General features: G+C 52.9%; 1 protein-coding gene across 1 annotated transcript in view; it reads right to left on the reverse strand.

Moving 5' to 3' along the window:
- SDK2 (sidekick cell adhesion molecule 2) overlaps positions 1-21,518 on the reverse strand; it is a 236,487-nt gene that overhangs the window by 51,923 nt on the left and 163,046 nt on the right. The window contains exons 9-18 of the mRNA XM_069483167.1: positions 21,179-21,373; positions 19,837-19,953; positions 18,162-18,329; positions 17,119-17,221; positions 11,642-11,818; positions 11,109-11,245; positions 10,036-10,183; positions 8,185-8,325; positions 5,970-6,151; positions 5,314-5,429 (exon numbers count right to left, since the gene is read on the reverse strand). Coding sequence (XP_069339268.1) covers positions 5,314-5,429; positions 5,970-6,151; positions 8,185-8,325; positions 10,036-10,183; positions 11,109-11,245; positions 11,642-11,818; positions 17,119-17,221; positions 18,162-18,329; positions 19,837-19,953; positions 21,179-21,373 — 1,484 coding nt within the window. The remainder of the gene's footprint in view (positions 1-5,313; positions 5,430-5,969; positions 6,152-8,184; positions 8,326-10,035; positions 10,184-11,108; positions 11,246-11,641; positions 11,819-17,118; positions 17,222-18,161; positions 18,330-19,836; positions 19,954-21,178; positions 21,374-21,518) is intronic.

The following is a 21,518-nucleotide window of genomic DNA, read 5'->3' on the forward strand; positions in this document are numbered from 1 at the left end:
CTAGTCCAAAGCTCTACTGTGAAAAGAGAAAAAGACGTATGCACACACCTCCTCACTGCAGAAAGGGTGGTTGTAGTAAAAGACTGCAAACAACCAAAATGCTATCACTAGGGGGCTAGTTGGATAAACTATAGGAGATCCACATGATAAAGTCTGAGATGAGTATAGAAAGGAACAAGGAATCTCTCTCTACACTTCCATGGAGTAATCTCCAGGATATATTGTAAATAATAACAATTTTAAAAAGCAAGATGGAGAAAGTGTGGCGAGTGCATTGTCATTTATCTAGGAAGGGGAGGGTACATATTTGTACATGCGTGTGTAGCCATCCCTCGTAGCCATGGGGATTGGGTCCAAGACCCCCTGCAGATACCAAAATCCAACGATGCTCAAGTCCCCGATATAAAATGGTGTAGTGTTTGCATATAACCTGTGCACATCGCCCTGCATACTTTAGATCATCTCTGGGTTACTTATGATACCCAACACAATGTAAATGCTGTGTAAATAGTTGTCATACTGCATTTAGGGAATAATGACAAGAAAAAGTCTGCACATGTTGAGTACAGGTATAATTATTTTCCAATTATTTTCGATCTGAGTTTGGTTGAATCCATGGATGCGGAACCCATGGATAAGGAGGGCTGGCTGTTCTTGCTTATAGTAAAGAAATGGAAGGAAAAACCACACTAAACCAACAAACAAACAGCAATCGAACCTACGGGGGCCAAGAGAACCAAGATTAAAGTTGATTTTTTTCTGAATTTCCTTTGTAGATTTGACTTTGGAACCATGTAAATGTTCTGCATAATTATAGAACAAAATTAAATTAAAAAAAATCAATCCCTGAAAATCGAAAACAAAATGAAGCAAATGGACCTAATAATGTATTGAGTTGTAGCAAAATTACTGAGAGAAACTCTTTCGAATGCCTTTGCAGCGTAGCTATGTGAAGTATATCCCCAGAGCGGTGTACCCCAAGAACAAAAACAACTTCAAGAAATAAACTATTTTCAGTAATCACAGTGTTGACATTACTATTCTGAAACTTTTCCGTGTGTGTGGGATACAGTAGGTGGGTAAATATGTTGGTTTTATAGGAACTGGATTTTCAGTCTGGAGAAAGATACAGACAGAAGACACATGAAATTATTAAAAGGCTTGTAGTCATGAAATTGAATTGAAAGCATCAGTATCTATTTTATCTTTAAAAAAAGTATTTCCTAGCTATTGATTCACAGGGCCTAGAAACAAAACCATCCGTGAAACAAGGAGCACCCCGTGTGCCCAGACTGTGGTGTCTAACTATCATTTCCTGCTACAAGGAACGAGAGTTCCTTGCAGAAATGGCTCATCCCTGGCACGGTGCAGGAAACATATATAGCCTGGAACATCCTGTCACACCAGATTTCCAGGAAGCAGAGACCACAGGGACTATGCAGAGAGGACACAGGTCAAGTCGAAGAAGCCGGTGATGGGTTGATTTGGCATCAGTAAGAATAATAACGGTAGTGGATTGAAACACATCAGATGTGTCTCAAGAAATCCTTAGGTACACAATAACACTACCAAAAGGAAACCAAAACAAAAAGCTCCCCACCCCCACCCCCAGCCACCCAAACTTACCTGTCACCTGAGAAGATGCTAAGGAACTAATTCATTATACTGGAAATTGGTCAGTAACGGGAAAAAACTGAGCATCTGCCCGGCTTTCCCTACATGCACTGAACCTTCGGGCAACCAAAAAGTTGATAAAGGGAAATTTTTTCTTTAAGAAAGCATTTAAAAAAAAAAAGCATTTCAGCTAATAAATCAAGAAGAAATGACAATATTTGCCTATTCGCATTTTACAACCCATATTGAAATAACAGATCCTGCAAGGACTGTCAGAGGCCGGCAACGTCACGGTAACAGAGACAGCCAGACTCCGTGCCTTCTGGTGGAAATAAACACCACCATCCAGGAAGTCATATTTCGAAAAATAAAAATCATCAAACCTGCATCTGATTAGCCTCTAGCTTTAAGTTCCAATTTTCCGCAAATACAGTGTTGAGAGGAACGTGTTCCAGGACCCCACGGGGATGCAATCAGCAAAGTCCAGACTGTGGAAAATTCTACACGACAAATAACTAAGTTTCCTCACCAAATAAATTACAAGAAATGAAGGAGAGAGAGAGACGGAGAGAGAGAGTCTGTAAATCATCTGAGACCTAAAAAATCCCCCCACTGACTGCAATTGTTTGACCTTCATTTAAATCTGGAAGCAAATAAGCCGACTAGTAACAGAAATTACACGGCAATCAAGGAAATGTGAAGGCCAACTGGGTATCTGATGGCATTAAAGGGACTGCGGATCTTTTTAGGCATGATAATGACAGTGTGGTTATTGTGGCTTTGTTTTAAATAGAGACCTCATCTATTAATATGATATTTCTCTATATAAACATTTAAGAATGAAATGATACGATGCCTGGGATTTGCTTTCAAATATTCCGGGGCAGAGGCGGAGGGAGGGGGACGGAGGGGCCATGTTTGTCTGCGAGTTGGTAATTGTCGAAGCTGGGGTTGGTTACACAGGTCTTCATTAGAGTCTTCCCTCTGCTTGTGTAGATGCTTGAAAGTGCGCACAACTAATAGGGGAAAAAGTCCATTCTCAGTGGAGGCACATGAGGGACAAACACTGCTTTTCTTTCCTCTCTGTGATACACTGGAAGCCAAAGAATCAGGAAAAAAATTCCTGCTTTTATTTATTTCCACTTAAAAAAATTAAGTTATAGTGATTATTTTACAATTAAAACCATAATATGACATGTTTTCTTTGTAATGTAGGAAAAAGCACAAGCTCTGGTTTGAATCTGAGCTTTGCATTGACCTTGCCACTCAGTCTGACCTTGAACAAGTGACTTCCCTCTCATGCCTCAGTTTCTTTGCCTGGAAAATGGGGTGATGAGAATATACTTCTTAGGGCTCCTGTGCAGCGCGCACGAGAGGAGAGTGTGAGTGGAGCATTTAGCCTGCTGCCTGGCGTGTGGGAGTGTCCCACGGTGTGAGCTCTTCTTACTCCTCCACCAGCTCCCGTGCTGGAAACATCTGGGCAGTGCATTCCCACTGACCTTCGCTGAGCAGCCGCTGGGCGCTGGGCGCCGGGTGGACCTGGGAATCTGGAGGCCTCTGCAGCCGCCTCTGGCTCTGGGTCACTGTGGGCCATTGCCCTAAGTGTCCTGGCTGGCTGGCCCTCCTGGCCCTCATGGCGGCGGCTGCTCACCATAAAAGTTTGTAGCTCAGTCCTCCCATATGCAGAATAAAACCTGTGCTTAGAATTGGTGGCAAGAAGCTAATTGTGTTCCCAGCTCAGCTCCTCTGCTCCTCAGCAATGCGGGCCTCCCCTTCCCTCCCCTGCCTCCCCCCCCAGAGTCCCAATTAGGAGATTTTTCCAGCCAGCTAGAGCTGCGAGTGTTCAGCTGCAGCTCCCTGCCCTGGAAAGCTCTGCTTGGCCTTGGCTTTGCCGGCTTCCTGGGAGTGAGAGGGCTGAGGCTGGGTGGATCCCCGCCTGGGCCATCCCTCTGTTGTTAGCTTGCGGCACGAGCAGAAAATTCTCTCCGTGACTTAACCTCAGTCCCTTCCTCTCCAGCCTCCCCCAACTTGCAGTAAGAGTGGCTTAAGGCCACTAGAACTAGAATTAATCTTGGCTGTGGCACACATGCGGACACGGTGCAGAGCGGGTGCAGGAACCTTCAGGATGTATCAGCGGTCACCGTGAGGTCACCAGACCCCTGGGCTTAAACCCAGAGCCTGCAGTTCCTCCCCTTCACAGCCGGCTGCCCCTCCAGGGCTCTGCCTCTGTGCCCACGGCTGGAGGGGGTGGAGGGCATCCTGCCAGCTGCCCCACGCTGCCGGGGCAGTGTCGACCCTCCACTCTGTGACCTGGCTTCAGTCCTCTGAGGGGGGACACGCGCGGTGTTCCCCAGGGACTGAGAGGAGAGACCCAGGGCTGGGGTCCAGGGTCTGTGCTCCAGGATGGGAGGATTGAAAAGTCCTGACTTTTGGCACAGTTACAATTACAGCAAACGTATTACTCCCACTATGGCTGCTACTGTTACTACTATTATTTGTTACGGGCTAAAATACGTGTCTACAAAATTCATACGTTGAAGCTCTAACCTCCGGTACCTCAGAGCGTAACTGTACTTGGAGACAGGGTCATTAAGAAGGTAATTAAAGTAAAATGAGGTCATTAGGGTGTGTCCTAATCCGCAATGACTGGTGTCCCTATGAGAAGAGGAGATTAAGGCGCAGGCGCACTCAGAGGACAGACCCTGTGGAGACACAGGGAGAAGACAGAGTCCACATGCCAGGGAGACAGGCCAGGGAGGAAGCCAGCCCTGGCCACACCTGGATCGCAGACTCCAGTCCCCCAGAACTGCGGCAGCATAAATTCCTGTTGTTTAAGCCACCCAGTCTGTGGCCTTTTGTTACGCAGCCCTAGCAAACGCATGCATTGCTACCGCCACTGCTAAAGCCATTTTCTGAGCGCTGATTACGTTTTGTCATTGTGCTGACCAAATTACAAATATCATCTCACTTAATCCTCACGTGACCTTAAAGAGTAAGTCTTGTTGTCATCCTCGTTTGCAAACAGGGAACCGAGTTTATTTTAGCTCCCCAGCAGCGCGAGCAGTGCGCACAGTAGGTGCTCCGCCCATACCGACGGAAGGACGCGCAGTGCGCACAGTAGGTGCTCCGCCCATACCGACGGAAGGACGCGCAGTGCGCACAGTAGGTGCTCCGTCCATACTGATGGAAGGACGGAAGCTCAGACACACTAAGGAACTTGTCCAGGTAGCCAGCAAGAGGCAGAGCGCGATTTTAACCCAAAGCTGTGTGCGTCCTATTCCGGTGGCCTTAACCACACGCCTCGAGGGGTCGAGTGGGCCCCAGGAGGCCTGCCAGAGCCACGACTTGGCGGTTCTAAGAAGGGAATGCTGGATTTTTCCGATGGGGCCGTGGCTACACGCAGGTGTTCAGAGCCTGCACTGAGCTGAGTTTGTTCAAAACCCAGTCTCACTAAGAAGGGCCCCTGTGCTGGCTGGCAGCTGGGGCAGTGTCCACACTCCCTGTGGCCTGCATGTGGCCTTGGAGAAAGCTCCTGTGCCCTTGGCTTTTATCTCGTGTCCTTGGCTTGGCTGGAGCTGATGACGTCAGAAACAGGGGGACCCCTCCCCGCTTCCCTTACCGGCTCCCAGCCTCCCCAGCCTCCACCCTTCCCCGGAGAACCTCAAGCCTCCTCCTGGGGCGAGGAGAGGCCCTGAGTACCTTGTATCCCTGGTTGATGCCGTTGATGAACTGGGGGCTGGGGGCGTTCCAGGTGAAGCGGATGGTCGTGGAGTTGGTGGCTTCTGCGTGCACATTGCCCGGAGGGACAGTGGGAACTAGAGGAGAGGAGAGAGGCCGGGGTTGTAGGGGGAGCCCAATCACCCACCTTGCCCCAAAACACAGGGGTGGGGGCTGCAGACGCTGCTTTGCCCCCCTGCTCCTCCCCTGCTGTGTAACTTAAGACGCCGTCTTACTCTCTCTGGATTAGCTTGGCTTTAATAACACTTGCCGGATCCACCACACAGGGTACCGATAAATAAAAGGAACGAAGATGAAAAACGCTCTGGGTGGTCTTCAGGTGGAATGCTAGATGTGAGCTGTTCTGTGATCCAGTTAACGTGAGATTCGTGGAAGGTCCCCACATCCCTGAAGCCTCTGCCCTTGACGGTGTCCAAGCCACCTGCCTCTTCATCTTCCCCTCTGTCCTCCCACCCTCCAGGGCAGCTGGGCACCATGTGGTGGTCCCATCCCCAGAGTGCAACAGCGAGGGCCCGGTTAAGACAGGTGACGTAGACTGAGACTCACGGGGCCCGGCAGGCACAGGGGCCGGGAGAAGGGGAAGCACCTCCTCCCCCGAGGCCTCTGTCTCTGCTCACCTCCCTGCAGCGTCCACTCTGTGACTTTGCTGCTGTAGACGCCCAGGCCCGCGCTGTTGTAGGCGGCCACCTCGATCTCGTAGTTGGTCCAAATGATGAGATCCTCCAGCAGCAGGTTGTTGACATCAGCATCCGTGATGTTCTTAAACTGGTACCCAACAGGCAGCCCGGCCAGGCAGTATCTGGGGAAGAGGCGGGGGCGCAGTGGACTGGGGTCAGCTTGCTCCGCCTCGTGCCCGGGGGACTGCCTGGGGCAGAGCTTTCTGCGACAGGGGGAATGGCCCACCTCTGTGCTGTCCACGGGGGTAGCCCCTAGCGCACGAGGCCATTGAGCCCTTGCAATGTGCTTAGTGCAACTGGGGAGCTAAACTTGAGTTTGGTATATTTTTAAATACAGCCAACCCTCAAACAACATTGGTTTGAACTGCACAGGTCCACTGATGCGTGAATTTTTTCCAATAAATATATTGGAAAATGTTTTTGGAGATTTCTGACAATTTGAAAAAATTGCAGACAAACTACATAGCCTAGACATAGTGCAAAAGTTAAGAAAAAGGTAGGCCATGAATACATAAAATATATAGGTTAATCAACTGTTTAGGTCATTGGCAAGGTTTCCAGTCAACAGTAGGCTATTAATAGTTAAGTTTTTAGGGAGTCAGAAGTTATCCATAGATTTTCAACTGCACAAGGAGTCGGTACCCTTAACCCCCATGTTGTTCAAGGGTCAGCTGCAGTTTGAATAGCCATAGGTGACTACTGGTTACCTTACAGGACAGCACAGGTGCAGAGGATGTGTCTGGACTATTCTTTTTGATGGTGGAGGAGGACAGGGTGGGCGGGGCTACCCAGGGATGCTGAGAGCCCCAGGGCAGATCTCACAGGTCTCAGCCTTTGAGGTCATTGACAGGACATCAGTCCCCAAAGGCTGGGCTATTCTCTTTCTCCCTCCAGGACAGCGGCTCTCTCTGACTGTCACTCATGTAGGTGGAGAGAAACACCCGGAGGCACCTACTCTGCCATTTCTACCCCCACGGGAAAAAAGAACTCATGATACTAAAGAAGTGGGATCTGTACAAGCAAACACACAGGAGGATGGGAAACCACATGGGAACCACAATGCATACACAGCTTTGAGTCCAATTACTGGAAAATTAGGGGCCCCAAATTCTGGGGCATTGCAATACTCCATGGCAGTGGTTCTCTAAATCTTAGGGTGCATCAGAATCTCCTGGAGGCTTTTTAAAAACACAGATTGCTGGGCTCATCCCTGACCCAAAGTTTCCAGTCCAGTAGGTCTTGGATGAGCCTTGAGAATTTGGACTTCTGACCAGTTCCCAGGTTATGCCAATGCTGTTGGTCTGGGGACCATGCTTGGAGAATCACCACCCTTTAGGCTTAACCAAAAACCCACAACAAAATTAGCAGACGATGGATTAATCCGATCAACAGTAGCGCCTTCCACATTTGCGGAATTCCCATGCTGGGAGATGTACGCATGCAGGAGACGTGTGTGCAGGACATGTACACGTGCAGGAATGAGACACACGAAGTTGCCTAGTGTTTCGCAGCAGCCAGAATCCAGAATATGGATGAGAGGTCTCAGAAACTTCGAATAACACGCAAATTTGAATTTTTGAATACCACAGTTTAGTGACCCTTAGTTAGTAATTCTCTTTTAGGTTGCTAGTAAGTAGTCCCCAGTCAAGCATAAAGGTAAAAGTCTATATAACAGGGCTTCATTTCTAGTAAGAACCAAAGAAAGAACTTTCATTTTTCAATCAGCTCTTGGCTAATTACTTTCTCTACCCACGGTTCATCTTGACAGAAATCTGGCCTGTGGTGGAATATTCTCCACTTCCCAGGTGGCTGGCCCTGCCATAGTTACCTCTCTCTTCTGCTGTCTCCCTGTAGATCTGCACCTACGTCAGCTCTGACATACGGCAGACTTGTCCTTCCAGGTGGCCTTAGGTGACTATGTGGTAGCTCCTCTCTCAACCTTTCCTGCTGGCCTCCAAGGCTCTCGCGGCTGGAAGTTCTTCCAGGTGTCTAACCTAAATCCTTCCTACCACAGTGTAGGCATTTCTCGTTGCCTGGTTCTTGTTAGGTGGAGAAGGGGCTGCCGTGAAGCTGCACTGTTCTCCAATTCAGTCCCAATCTTCCCCCACCCCTCTCCCCTTGGCTGTGCGCTCCTGTCCCCAGGGTGGCCACCTACCTGATGATGTAGCCCCTGAGGAGTCCATTCTGGTGGCTCTCAGGAGGCGGCTGCCACTGGATCATGATGGACTGGTTGGTCCGGCCGCTGGCGATGACATTCTGTGGAGGGGCCGTGGGGGGTTCCTCAGGGAGGGAGACCCTGGATCAGAAAACACCAATGCTCTTAGTCTCAGGGGCAAATGCAGGAGTCTAATGGGATATGGGCCCTGCCCGGTCCCTTGATAATTCTGCACAATTGCTGTGTGTTTTAGGGCAAGTCACGTAGCCTCTCTGAGATTGTTTCTGTAAAAGAATTAAACAAAGATCTACTTGCCTGCCTTACAAGACTGGCTGAGGCTCAAATGATACAACATATAGAGGAGTCTTTTAAACACACTATAAAACACCGTGTGTGTGTATTTTTGGTGCAACTGAGGGATGCGGGCCTCAGTTTCCCATTTATCAAAAATCTGCTTGTTGGGCTGATGAGGTCATGAGTGTGCAAGTATTTTAGAAGCTGGAGTGTTAAACGGTCACACCCCAGTTGCCTGCTGGCGGTGCACCTTAATGAAGCCTCCTCTGCTGACCTGCTGAGCCCCGGCTGGGGTGGGCTGGGCATGGCATGGGGCGAGGTAGCCAAGAACACCCACCCGCCTCCGGAAGCCCAGCGCTGTGACATTTCTTCCTCTGGCATCGCTAGGGAACGCAGTGTTCCGCCCTAGTGTATTTTTCACATCACTGACATGTATCCATTAAAAACAAAAGTTAATTATTTTTGATGGATGTCTTTCCCTTTTTGTTTATTTTTACGTTTTTGCTTTCTGATGGATAGTTTTCCAAAACATGCCACGCACTCCAATGTTTTCTTAAAGGTGGAAGTGAGGGTGGTTCAGCCTTTTTCTTGATGACTGAGGGCTGTTAGGATGAAGATCCACCAGGAAGAGGGATCAGTGTTGCCCAGGGCAGCGAGGGGCAGGACAAGCCACAGGGCGGCCTCCCCTACACGGCAAGTTCTATTGTTGGGAGTTTTCGCCTCCAGAAGGTCTGGGCTGTGACTGTGCTTTCCTGGCACCACCTCTGGGGCTCTAGACATGGCCTGGCACACAGCGGGTGCTCAACCCACAGTCAGCAACTTAATTCCCTGTGCCTGCTTGCCACGCGGGGCTGCCACCTGTCACTGTTCCCTCTGGTGAGAGTGCCTGGACCCCAGTGGTGTCACCCTAGTGAAAGCCAGAGACCTGCCATTATTGGCACTGTGGCAAAACCACAGTGATGGACTTAAGCCAGGGGCCTCTCTGTACGCACCCAAGGGTGTTCTCAAAGGGCCAAGTGCACAGCTTCGGCACCTGCGCCGTGTGTCACAGCCATTCTGATCTCTCATGTATCTTTTTTTCCCAGTAGAGGCGGCTGCCTGTTCTACCGGGCTGAGATGGATGGAATTTGCCTTCTACACAAATGGGTATTCTGCATGATGTTCAGAGATGGGCCACCTGCTGTTTTTATTCAATTTCCATCATTTTTAAAAAAGCTTTGCTGGAACCCTAACAGAGTCCGGCATTGTGCGAGGCACTGGGTATGGAGGTGCGTGTGGATCCAGCGTCCCTCCGAAACTCTGCAGCCACTTAACAACCATGGCAGCCCACGGGGCTGCAGAGCGGAACGAGGGAAGGCTTTGAACCCGCACGGCTCACGGGGTTAGTGTGTACTGGGTGCCGCGGTGCTCTGCACGCATCGTCTCACTTCCCCTTCGCAACAGCCCTGAGAGGTGGGATTGTCACTCCCCTTCCCCGGCTGAAACCTAGCTGGGGCCCGCCGCTTTGGTTTTGGCTGGAGCCACGGAGATGCCCCTGGAAGAGTGACGCCCCCTCACCTCTCCGTGTCCTTGCTGAACTGTCCCTTCCCGACATCGTTGACGGCACAAAGACGGAACTGATAGGAGCGCGCGGGAACCAACCCCTTGACAGTCACCGAGGTAGCTTCGGGGTCCACACTGGCCAGGAGCACAGTCCAGGGGGCATCTGCAGGGACAGAGGGTGGGGACAGAAGTGGGCATCTTATGTTTGTAGGGGGGACAGTGCATGCTTCTGACGCCCCGTTCCCAGCAGGGGTCCAGCCTTGCTTGGGCTGGCAAGAGAGGACCTCCCCGGCTTGGTCCAGCACAGGCCCACACTGTCATCTTCTAGGTCCCATCAGCTACGTAGTCCCAGAGGGGCGGCAGGGGGAGGGTGCTGGGAGGATGCAAGAGCTCTCGGGAAGTGAGACACAGTTGTCTTTCCCCCCTCAAATTGATGAGCTCCATGCGAACTGTGTTTAAAACACTAGTCAGGGCGTGGTGGCTCACGCCTGTAATCCTAGCACTCTGGGAGGCCGAGGTGGGCGGATTGCTGGAGCTCAGGAGTTTGAGACCAGCCCGAGCAAGAGTGAGAGTCCCGTCTCTACTAAAAATAGAAAAATTAGCTGGGCATCGTGGCACACCCTGTATTCCCAGCTTCTCGGGAGGCCGAGGCAGGAGTGTGAGGTTGCAGTGAGCTATGATGATGCCATTGCACTCTAGTCAGGGCAACAGAGCGAGACTCTGTCTCAAAAAGAAAAAAAAAACGCTATTCAAATTATGCCTGCTAAGTTTGGAGAATGAAAAAAAAAACAAAAAAAAAAAACCCCAAACAAACCAAAAGAAAACACAAAAATCAGCCCCTTTCTTCGAGGCTTCTGCCGTGCCAGGCCCTGAGCAGCAGCTCACGCTCTCCTGCGTCATCTCGTTCGGCTGTCCCACGGCCCTGACAGGCAGATGCCAGCGTTCCTCTGACGGGGGCGGCAGCCGTGGCTGTCGGAGGAAGGGTTTGCCAAAGGCCCAGGCCCAGGAAGTGGGAGCTAGGACGTGGCCCTGGGCTGACCCCTCAGTCCGGGCCGCGGTGGGGGTGCGGGGGGTGGCGGGGACCTTACTGTTCTCCGACATCTCCAGGACGTAGCGGATCAGGGGGCTGTTGCCGTCGAAGGGCTTGGCCCACGTCAGGTTGATGGCTCGCCGCTCCACCGCGCTGAGCGTGGCCACCGGGTGCTCAGGGGCGTGGGGCAGTTGCCTGGAGGAGAGAGACGGTGGCAGGGCTGCCCCGTGTGGTCCCCAGGCAGGTGACAGGGGCATCGAGGACTCAGACTAGGTGGGCTGTGCACGTCCGAGACACACCTTGTGCTGAGATATAAAACTCGGCCTTCGGGCCACTACCTGGAGATTCTTCTCCCTGCAATTGGAGCCCACCCATCTAAAGCCTCCTCAGACCCCGTTGCCAGCCCCCGGCTCTCGAGAGGGGGCTTAATGAGCTGAGAGAAAGGTCTGGAAGGACGCTCAGAGAAGGTGAACAGGTCCAGGTCACACGAGGCTGGTGGCCCGACTAAAGGGAAGTGGTTGGCTCTGAGCCTTCCCGTGGCCGCTGTTGCCGGCGCCTCCTTTGCGCAGGGCTGGGGAGGGCCGCCCTTACCTGACTCGCAGGTGGGCGCTGCGAGAGTCGTTGCCTCCAGCCGAGATCACCCGGCAGGTGTACGTGCCAATGTCCCCCGACCAGGTCTGCGAGACGTGCAGGGAGCCATTCTTGTCCAGGCGGATCCGGGGATTGTTCTCCATGCCCAGCGCGGCCCCGTCCTTCTCCCAGACGTACCTGAGAGTAAGAAGCACAGTAAGGAAGGAGACACAGGGACAGCTCCCGGGGCTGGTCCTGAGGAGACAGCGCGAAGGCGGGCAGGGGGAGGACCCAGGCCGCAGTGGCTGTCTGGGGCTGGCCTTGGCTGGGCAGGAAACACAGACTGGGGAGGACTGAGCAAGTCGGAGCAGCCTGGAAGCCCATCATTCCTGCGGAGGAGGGGGGGGTGTTGCTCCAGGATAGTCACACATTAAGTCATTAATGGCCATTTACACCTGCCGTTCAGGTTGGTCAAAGCGTGTTGCTTTTGGCCAGAGGCCCCCTCGAAGCAGCCAGCACGAAAGAGCCAGCAAAAGGTATTCTTCCAACGAGGTTAAAAGATTACAGCTGGAAAAAGAATTAAAGTTTCCGCACAGACTACATTTCGGAATTAGTTTTATGAGAGAAATCATTAGATCGATGCATCACTGTGACAAATTGACTTCAGTGTCCAAAAAATCACTTTAGCTTCGGTCAGTCAGTACGAAGGGGACTTGAGAAATTACACACACTCCAGCGCCTGACAATAAGAAATATCTGCTCTGGCATTGTTCTTGAGGAAATACAACCGTGATGGTTGTCGTCAACGTGCTGGGAATGCCAGCTCTCGTGGGTAGGATGCCACCCTGTCCCCCTGGTTCTCAGCACAGGGGTGACCGAGATGATTGCAAATAACCCCAGTGAACCGGGGACAGGGCCGTGGGCCCGAGCGCTGGCTCCTGGAACTGTCTGGGTTTAGAGAATGTAAGCTTGCTAGGGAGAGTGAGTCTGTGATGTTTGTTTGTTTGTTTGTTTTTTTTTTTGAGACAGAGTCTCACTCTGGTGCCTGGGCTAGAGTGCCATGGCGTCAGCCTAGCTCACAGCAACCTCAGACTCCTGGGCTCAAGCAATCCTACTGCCTCAGCCTCCCCAGTAGCTGGGACTACAGGCATGTGCCACCATGCCTGGCTAATTTTTTCTATATATTTTTAGGTGTCCAGATAATTTCTTTCTATTTTTTTTTTTTTAGTAGAGACGGGGGTCTCACTCTTGCTCAGGCTGGTCTCGAACTCCTGAGCTCAAATGATCCGCCCGCCTCGGCCTCCCAGAGTACTAGGATTATAGGCGTGAGCCACCACACCCGGCCTCTGTGATGTTTTTAACCTAAGGTTTGAAAGAAGAACAAACAGAATAGTAGAAAGTACAGATGGGGGAGGGGGAGGAAAGGAAAAGGAAAAGAAAACTCAAAAGTTTTCCAATAATGGGGAACCAGGATTAACATTTGAGAGCACAACTTCCAGACCCTTCTCCCCTGCCCGAGGTGCAGGGTGCTGCTGTGCTACTCTGGTCAAATGCTGGCTCTGCCCTCATCCGCTTTGGGATCCTGGGTGAGTCTACTCAACTCCACGTGCCTCAGTTTCCTTACCTGCAACACCCCCCGCCTCACAGCCTCGCTGTAAGGATCTTATGGGCCATTTCCCTTGGTGCTCGAACCATGGTAAGAGGTTCATAAACGTTAGCCATCGTTATATATTTTTAATGATACAGTATATTTTCACGAGTGATACCTAGCAATCCATCCACCCTGTTTTTAAAGCTGCTTTTCCCCCCCTCAATAAAATATCCTAAACTCTTTTTAATGTGACATTTTCATACTAGGGTTTTTTATCGGATGCAAGCTGCTTCGCTTGGGTTGCTCTGTAATTTAACTGATCCCATAGTGTTGGATGTCTGATTCAGCTCCTTGTTTTCTGATATTACAGTTAATGCTGTGATGAGCATCCTTACGGCATAATGTTTGCATGCATTCCCAACACTTCCTCGCGGACAGATTCTCAGCAGTGAAGTTGCTGCGTTAATTTTTAAGGCTTTTAATACCTATTGACAAATCAGCAACAGTAATCACCTTCAAGTCATCTGTTTATCTAGGAAAGAATCAGCCTTGCTGGCATTCATGGGGTGGGCAGAATTTTACTTCAAAGCAAATCTGGTTGCAGAGACTAATTCCCACGTAAGCAGCAACCTGTGGCGAGCAGACATCGCCCGCTTAGGGAGTATATATCATTGCCTGTGAAGTACTTGCGCCAAAACACCTGTACTTGAGTCTAATTAGCAGATACTTCAATCTGATTAGAAATATAGGGGATAGAAGAACAAGTTAACAACACCATGAGAAAGTAGCCAATCAAATCCAGAATGTGGGCTATTCTACGGTGGGGTCACCCAACTATGGCCTGCTGCTGCCTGTTTGTGTAAATAAAGTTTTATTGGCACACAGACATGCCCATTTGTTTCCGTATTTTGTGGCTGCTTTTGCATTACAAACACAGAATTGAGCAGTCATGAGTCCATTCAACTCAGATAGGGCAGAAATTTTCCAAAATAATCTGCAATTATATAGCTGGCTGTTAAACGATATTGATGAGTGATTTTTAGGGGTCCTCTTGGCTTTAAGTAATAATAGACAGTCCTCAGGATACAAAAGATGTGCAAAAATATTTAGTTATGAGGACACTCATAATGATGTTTCTTAATATTACCAAAAATTTAGAAATAATCCAAACACCCAGCAACATGGGATTGGTAACATAAATCATGTTATGTCCATATAACGCACTACTGAATAATCATGTGATTTAGTTATACAAAAATATTTATTGACATGGGAGAAGATTGTCACAAGAGGTTCTTAAGGGAAATACAGATGAAGAAACAGCATGGTTTCTAGTTTAAAATGGCACCCAGATATGATTACTGACTGTCTCTAATTGAAGGGAATAGATAATTCTACTTTTCTTCTTGCTCTCATTTTTTTTTTGCTTATTTGCATTTTCTATGTGTTCCTCCTAAAATGGAATGGATTAGTTGTATAATAAGAAAAAATAAAAATTTTTATTAATATTAATAATGGCTAAAAGTGGATTGTTCAGACTTGGTCTAAATCTGGGCTCAGATACCACATAAAATCGTGTTCTTCTAGAACTGTATTGGAGGTTTTCGTGCCGGCAGCCTGCACCTGCCCAGGCCCTTACCCTGGGACGCTGGCTCTACTCCGAGAACACGGAAGTCAGGATTAAGTGGCCACAGCTGTAGTTTGATTTGGTTGTTTGGATCCTTCCTGGTCTGTCTGCTCAGGGAACCCTGCTGTGTTCTGCAGCTAGAACAGGGGCTTTCAATCCTGGTGATACGTTAGAATCACCTGTGGAGTTTTTAAAAAATGCTGAGGTCTGGGTCCCACCCCGCCCCCAAGATTGACCTCAAGAAGGTGGAGGGTAGCAGGGAAGCCCCTGCCCCACAGTCCAAGGGAGACAGACTGGGGTGGGAGATGTACGGGTGGCCTTGAGCATAGATTTTGCCAATTTGGGAGATGAGGGACCAATTCTGCCCTCCCCCTGTCTTTTTTTTTTTTTTTTTTTGAGACAGAGTCTCGCTCTGCTGCCTGGTTAGAGTGCCATGGCATCAGCCTAGCTCACAGCAACCTCAAACTCCTGGGCTTAAGTGATCCTCCTGCCTCAGCCTCCCAAGTAGCTGGGACTATAGGCATGAGCCACCACGCCCAGCTAATTTTCTCCATTTTTAGTTGCCTGGCTAAATTTTTTTTTCTATTTTTATGAGAGACAGTGCAGTGGGGCCGGGGGGGTGGAGTGGGGTGGCGGGGGGGGGGGTGGGCATCTCACTCTTGCTCAGGCTGGTCTCGAACTCCTGACCTGAAGCGATCCTCCTGCTTCGGCCTCCCAGAGTGCTAGCATTACAGGCGTGAGCCACCACGCCCGGCCCACCCCCTTTTGAAACAATTGTCCTAGATGGTTAATTGCACTTAGGTGAGGACCCCCTCCAGGGAACTGGAACAGGGATTCCCCACCTGCAGGTCTTTGGGGGTTCCTAGAGAGTAGGTTTGCAGGTGCATTGCAACAGACCCCTGAATCCCTTTGCACATCAATAATTGTCTAGAGAATGAATAAAACATACAAGTATTTCCCAGATATAAGTAGATGGCATTTTTACAAACAAAATACCGATTTAAAGTGTTACTGAATTAATATAGCTTTTTGTTATAGAGTTTTTCAATTAATGAAAGTATAGCTGCTACATAATGTACGGGTCTGAGACGCACAGCGGTATTCTATGTGGACCCTTTTACAGTTGGTGTATTAATTTATTTTTAGAAAAATCTATTAAACCCAGAAATAAGCAAATTCTGGATTATCTGACAATATTCTAACTACACCTACGCGATTTCAAGGCTCATAGTTTTCGCGTGTGCTAGCACAAGATGAATGTCTAAAGGGTCAACATTCAATGCTTCATGAGGTGTCTGTCACACTGGGGCGGGCCATGTGTTCTCTGAGTATCGGGGTGGCCAAGTCTAGAGCCCCTGGGCCAGGCCGGGCTCCGGGGGTCTCATTCGATGTGGCTGCATGGCTGTCATCTGCCCAATGGCCACCAGATGGCGCCCCAGGACGCAGCTGCCTCCCCGAGCCAGGGGCGCCGGCGCCTCCAGCTGCGAGGCCAGTTGCTGGTAACGTGGAGAAGCGACACGTAGAGAAGGCTTATTTCTAAGCACGCAGTTGCATTTTCCCTGAGCATTCTGGAGCTCGAGGAAGGGACTGCAGGGAAGATTTCCTCCTGGGGTTTTAGTGCCCAAAGCCTGGAGGTGGGGGGTGGGACATGGGAGGGTGGGCCGGGAGTCTCCCTCTGAAGCTTGGGAGGGGCCTGGGCTTCTATGTCTTTCTTGGCTGTTCCTCCCAGCCTTTTCGGTGGCTCCCCCAGCGGGACTGAGTTCCCTGGAGGCCAAGTCCCGGCTTCCCCGTGGTGGATGGGGGTGGGATGGGGTGACCTCAGTTTGGACACTTTTCCCTCACGTGGCTGTCTTGGAGGGTCACCCCCAGGTCCCTCCCCCTCTGGCTGATGCCATGTCTGCTTACCCAGAACCCTCTACGGCCCACTAGGTGGCCGGAGGGCCTAAGACTTGGCGTGGGAGATGCCAGAGAGAGCCACTCCTCACCTCTCACCAACCTACCTGCCTCTCTCCGTCCCCTCCCTTCCCCATTCTTCTTCCCTTCCTTTACCCCCTCCCCCACTTGCACTCTGCCCCAACTCTGTTCCAGGTAGCCGGCTCCCAGGTGTCAATTCTGCACCCCCTGCCTCCCAGCCCTGCACTCAGCCCTGCAAATGGTCCCCCCAGGTGAGGCCTGGCCCCACGGGTGACACTCACCTCCCTGGTACTGACACTTCCCAGCGATGAGCTCCCCCCCCCCACTTGCTTAGAGTCAGAGCAACGGCAGAGCCAGAGTGTGTACCTGACGGTCACTCGGGGGTCGTGGGTCACCCCGCACACCATGGAGGCCTGCGTGCCCTTGATGACACTCTGGTCCTGGGGAGGCCTGGTGATCCGGGTCCGGGCTGGAAAAGACACCGTGGAGACGGTGGTGAGCAGGGGTGGGTTCCAGGGCGACACGCGTGCTGCAGGCGTGTGGGAAGGACGATCCGGGCTTCAGGGCTGGACTCCGGGTGGAGGAGGGCAGAGCAGTGAAGGGCCCAGAACAGTTAGAAAGAACAATGTGCTCCCCGGTACTCTAGTTCTTGGAAGGCACATCCACAGTTGGGGCTCATGTAATGTTGCTGTCACAAACCCAGAAGTCTGAGGACGGTCAGGGCCACCTTCCCAGCAATCGGGGGCCAGCCAGGGTGCAAACGGGGTCTTCCGGTTTCCAGCCCAGTGCTTGGCCCGCCAGCCACCCCCGCCCCTGGGCTCAGCCCAGAGGGGTGGCCCGCAGGTGTGTGTGTGCTGGGTGTGGGTCCCAGGTGGGAGGGGGCTTGAGAAGTTCCCTTATAGCAGGGCTGGGGGGGGGGGGGGAGGCCAAACCCAGCAGGTGGCCTGTTTGCGTAAATAAACCCTTCCTGGAACGCAGCCGCGCCCGCTGGATGACGTACAGTCTGTGCCCGCTTTCTAGAGATGCGACACAAGTTAGTTGAGAAGTTCTGACAGAGACTGTCTGGCCCACAGAGCCTAAAATATTTACTATCTGGCCCTTTACTGAAAAAATTTGCCAATTTCTGTCCTAAAATATACGGAGACAGCTCTCCTGTAACCTCAATGTTCTCTCGACTCAGCCAAGCATGGCGCGAGCTCTTGCTCACGTGGCAGCGTTGGCAGAACCTTCACCTTCCTGGTCCCCAGCCTCTGAATTAGTTTGTCACTGTCCCTCGGATGAGACGAGCCCTGACTGGGGCAGACGCTGGCGGTGTGAATGTGCCCGTAGGCGCCCTGTGTCCTCGGCTCCTGCCGGGAGGCACACACTCATGCACGGGCGTGTAAAGCCCCCCGGCTCTGCACACTCACCCCAAACGACCAGGTCTGCCGAGGCCTCGTCGACCCCCCGGGAGTTGGTCGCCAAGCAGGTGTAGGTGCCCGCGTCAGAGATGTGCGTGGGGCTGATGAGCAGGCTGCCCGACTCCAGGGGCGTGAAGCGCGGCAGCTGGACGGAGCCACTGGCCAGGATGCGCTCCCCTGAGGGCGACAGGGGTGCGGCTCAGCCTGCAGGCCCCCCCGGGGCGTGTCTCCCCCTCCCCTGGCTGGCTGCCCCTGGAAATGCCAGAAGGGGAGGGGGCAGGCGGCGGTGGGGCTGGGGTGGGGACCGAGGCCCAGAGGGGTTTCTGGCTTGGGCACAAGGTCACAGGGTCTCAGACAGGCCTGGAGCCCAGGTCCCCTGATGCTTCTCCAGCCCCCACGCTGTCTGCCCTTCACCAGACACGGCCGAGCACTGCAGCCTGGCACGGCCCTTGGAGGCAGCTGGCACCTGGGGGGGGGGGGGAGACAGCTCTGACAAGGTGACAACGGGCATCTACAGCAGGATGCTTCCGGAGAGTCACCTTCAAGGGAGCCGCGGGAAGTGATGGGGGTGGGGTGGGCAGGGACGCGGGTGTCCTCTGCCAACAGCCCTGGTCAGGACAGACCTCCTTCTGCAGCGGGACCCAGGGAGGCCTCGTGCCCGGCCTGGGCGGGTCCCGGCCAGAGACAGAGAGGGAGAGAGAGAGAGACAGAGAGAGAGCGCATGCCTGAGCACCTGCAGGAGTGAGCCCAAGAGTGTAGGTTTTGGTGACTTTATTTTAAAGAGGATCCCCCTCTGTAAGGGGGCATCTCTACATGTGCACTTGGGGATTGAGCGTGTCCATTCGCACATGTGTGCAGGCACATGGAACTAGTGCGTGTGTCAGGTGGGTGTGCCTGGGTGTGCCCACGTTATTTCCACACGTATTTGCTGAGCACCTGCTGTGCGTCAAGCTCTGTTCTAGGCCCCGGGGAGACGGCAGTGAGCAAGACGGAAGCCCCGGGCTCCTTGGGGAGACAGGCAGCGAGCGAGGTGAGCGGTACGTGATCGAGCGTGTGCGAAGGTGGGGGATGCGGAGTAGGGAGAAGACGAGGGGAGGGTGGTCCTGTGGCGAAGGCACACCTGAGCCGGGGCTTGCAGGTGTGGGACTGACGTGTGCACACGCGTGTGCATGTGCACGGGACAGCTGTGAGGGCGAGTGCGGAGCACAGAGGGAAGAGGAAAGCACGCGGACTCAGCTAGTCAGCCTGGGCTTTGCTGAGCCGCCCGGGGAGGAGGGACAGTCTCCTGCCTGCACTGACAACCACCACCTCTGGAACAGTATCAGTCATCAGACACCCATGGCTTCCCAGCACAGTGCAGGACCCTTGCATGCATGCTATTGCCCAGTCTTCGCAGCACCCCGAGGTACACACATTCCTGTTCTCAGTTTACGGATGGGGAACCTGAGACCTGGAGTGAGTCAATAACTCATTCAAGGTCACAGGTCTTGGAAGAGGTAGAGCTGGCCCTTGAGCCCAGCATGTCGTGCATATGGTGATGTGAAAGATGCTCTCTTGGGTTGTGCAGTCTACAACCTTCACAACGGTACATGGGGAACTCAACCTGGCTAGCTCCAGAACTTAGTTCTGAAGACTGTCCTAGACTGTCACATGGCCACACCTTCTGAAGGTTTGTCTCATCTACCTTTCTGCCAAGTGATAGCCGGCCGGGGTGCTCCTGAGGTCTCACATGCCAGCACCACTGACATGCCGTCGATCACCGTGCTGTCCAGGGGGCCCCTGGTGATGTTGGGGGCGATGCCTGCAAACAGAGACAGTGGAACTTCTTAGCCAAATCCCAGGAGAAGCCCCCACAGCCAGAGGGCCAGGTCCTCCTCTTTCCCCTGCTGTGGTGTGGGGCCCGCTGCGGGTGAGGATGCAGGCGTCCTTCTGGGGTCCTAGTATTGGGAGGAGCCCTGAGGGCCCACGAGGGCTCCCCCCATTGCCTGCCCTACGGAAGGACCCAGGTGACTCCAGTCCCCACCCTGCTTTCATTCTCAGGCCACCATGTGAGGGAAACAGAGGACCCAGAGGGCAGCTCAATCCTCCACGACAAGGTAAGTGGATTCATCCTTGAAGGGAACATGAAATGAAGGCTCTGCCTTCTTAAAAGAGAAACAGTTATGACCAACAGGGGGACCTCAGCCCTTTCTAAGAGCCCTGGAGAGCTCCCCTCGGCCTGCTTGGGTTGTGCCCTTCAGCTGTCCGCGAGACCTCCTTGTTCTGTGCTCTTCCCTGACCCCAGCGCTCCAGGAAGGATCTCGCCAGATGGGCGCGGGAGCAGGGTGAGACACCTGCATTTGGAAGTGAGAAGCAAGATGGCAGCTCCCAGTAGCCCGTTGGGGCAGCCCCGCTCCCTGTGCCCCGTGGCCGCCTGGTCTGGGGCCTCCGTGGGTCTGGGTGTGAAGCCGGCAGGGCTGGAGGCGGCCCCGGGGTGGCCCTTTGCTGCTGGAGCGAGACGCGGGCGCCCTGCACTTGCAGAGAGCTGCGCGCTTTTGAGCGTGGCGTCTCGGTGTCCTCTGATTACTAAACTTGCTCCACAAAGCAGCTGGGGCAGCTATTCCAACCCCTAACAGAGACTCCAAGAGGGGAAAGGATCTTGCCAGTGGGGGAAATAAGTTAAAAATGCAGGTTCTCTTCTTCCTCTCGCCTGGGACCGGGTTGCTTCAGCCCTGGCCGGGACCCCCAGGGCAGGTGAGAGGCCAGAGCTGGAACCTGCGGCTTCACAGGTCCTTTTCTCAAAGAGCCAGGGAGCCATCCTGGGCTCCAGGACACTGGGGAGGACTTGTAGGGACTGGAGGTGCCCCCACAGCTCTGGACTCAGGGCAAGCAGTAGGTGCCACCCAGCTGCTGCCCAAAGGACAGTCACCAGGGATCCCGTGTCGGCATGATGGAGTGCGCTGTTCTCAGAAGGCCCCTCGGCCTGCAGGAAAGCCGCGTCCTGGGCAAGCGGGGCTCCGGGGCAGGACAGGGAAGGCCCAACTTACTGGTGACGGCCAGGTAGGTGGAGGTTTGCACCTCGCCGGCGGCGTTGCGGGCGAAGCACTGGAACATGCCGGTGTCGTCGGGCACCAGGCCGCTGATCTGCAGGCCGCCGTCGCCGCGCTGCCGGAAGCGGGTCAGCTTCTCCACCTCCACCACGGCCGCGTCTTTGTACCAGGTGACGGAGGGTGGCGGCACGCCTGTGGGGGACACGGGGCCACTGTCCGCGCCTCCTGCCTCCCTCCCTCACCACCCGGGAGGGGTGCTGGGGTGGAGGGCGAAGGCCGGGGCGGAAGTCTGCGAGGGGATGCCCGGTGTGTCTGGGCCTCTAGAGCCTCTTACTAG

This window comes from Eulemur rufifrons, chromosome 9 (genome assembly GCF_041146395.1).
Source record: "Eulemur rufifrons isolate Redbay chromosome 9, OSU_ERuf_1, whole genome shotgun sequence".
Classification (NCBI taxonomy): Eukaryota; Metazoa; Chordata; class Mammalia; order Primates; family Lemuridae; genus Eulemur; species Eulemur rufifrons.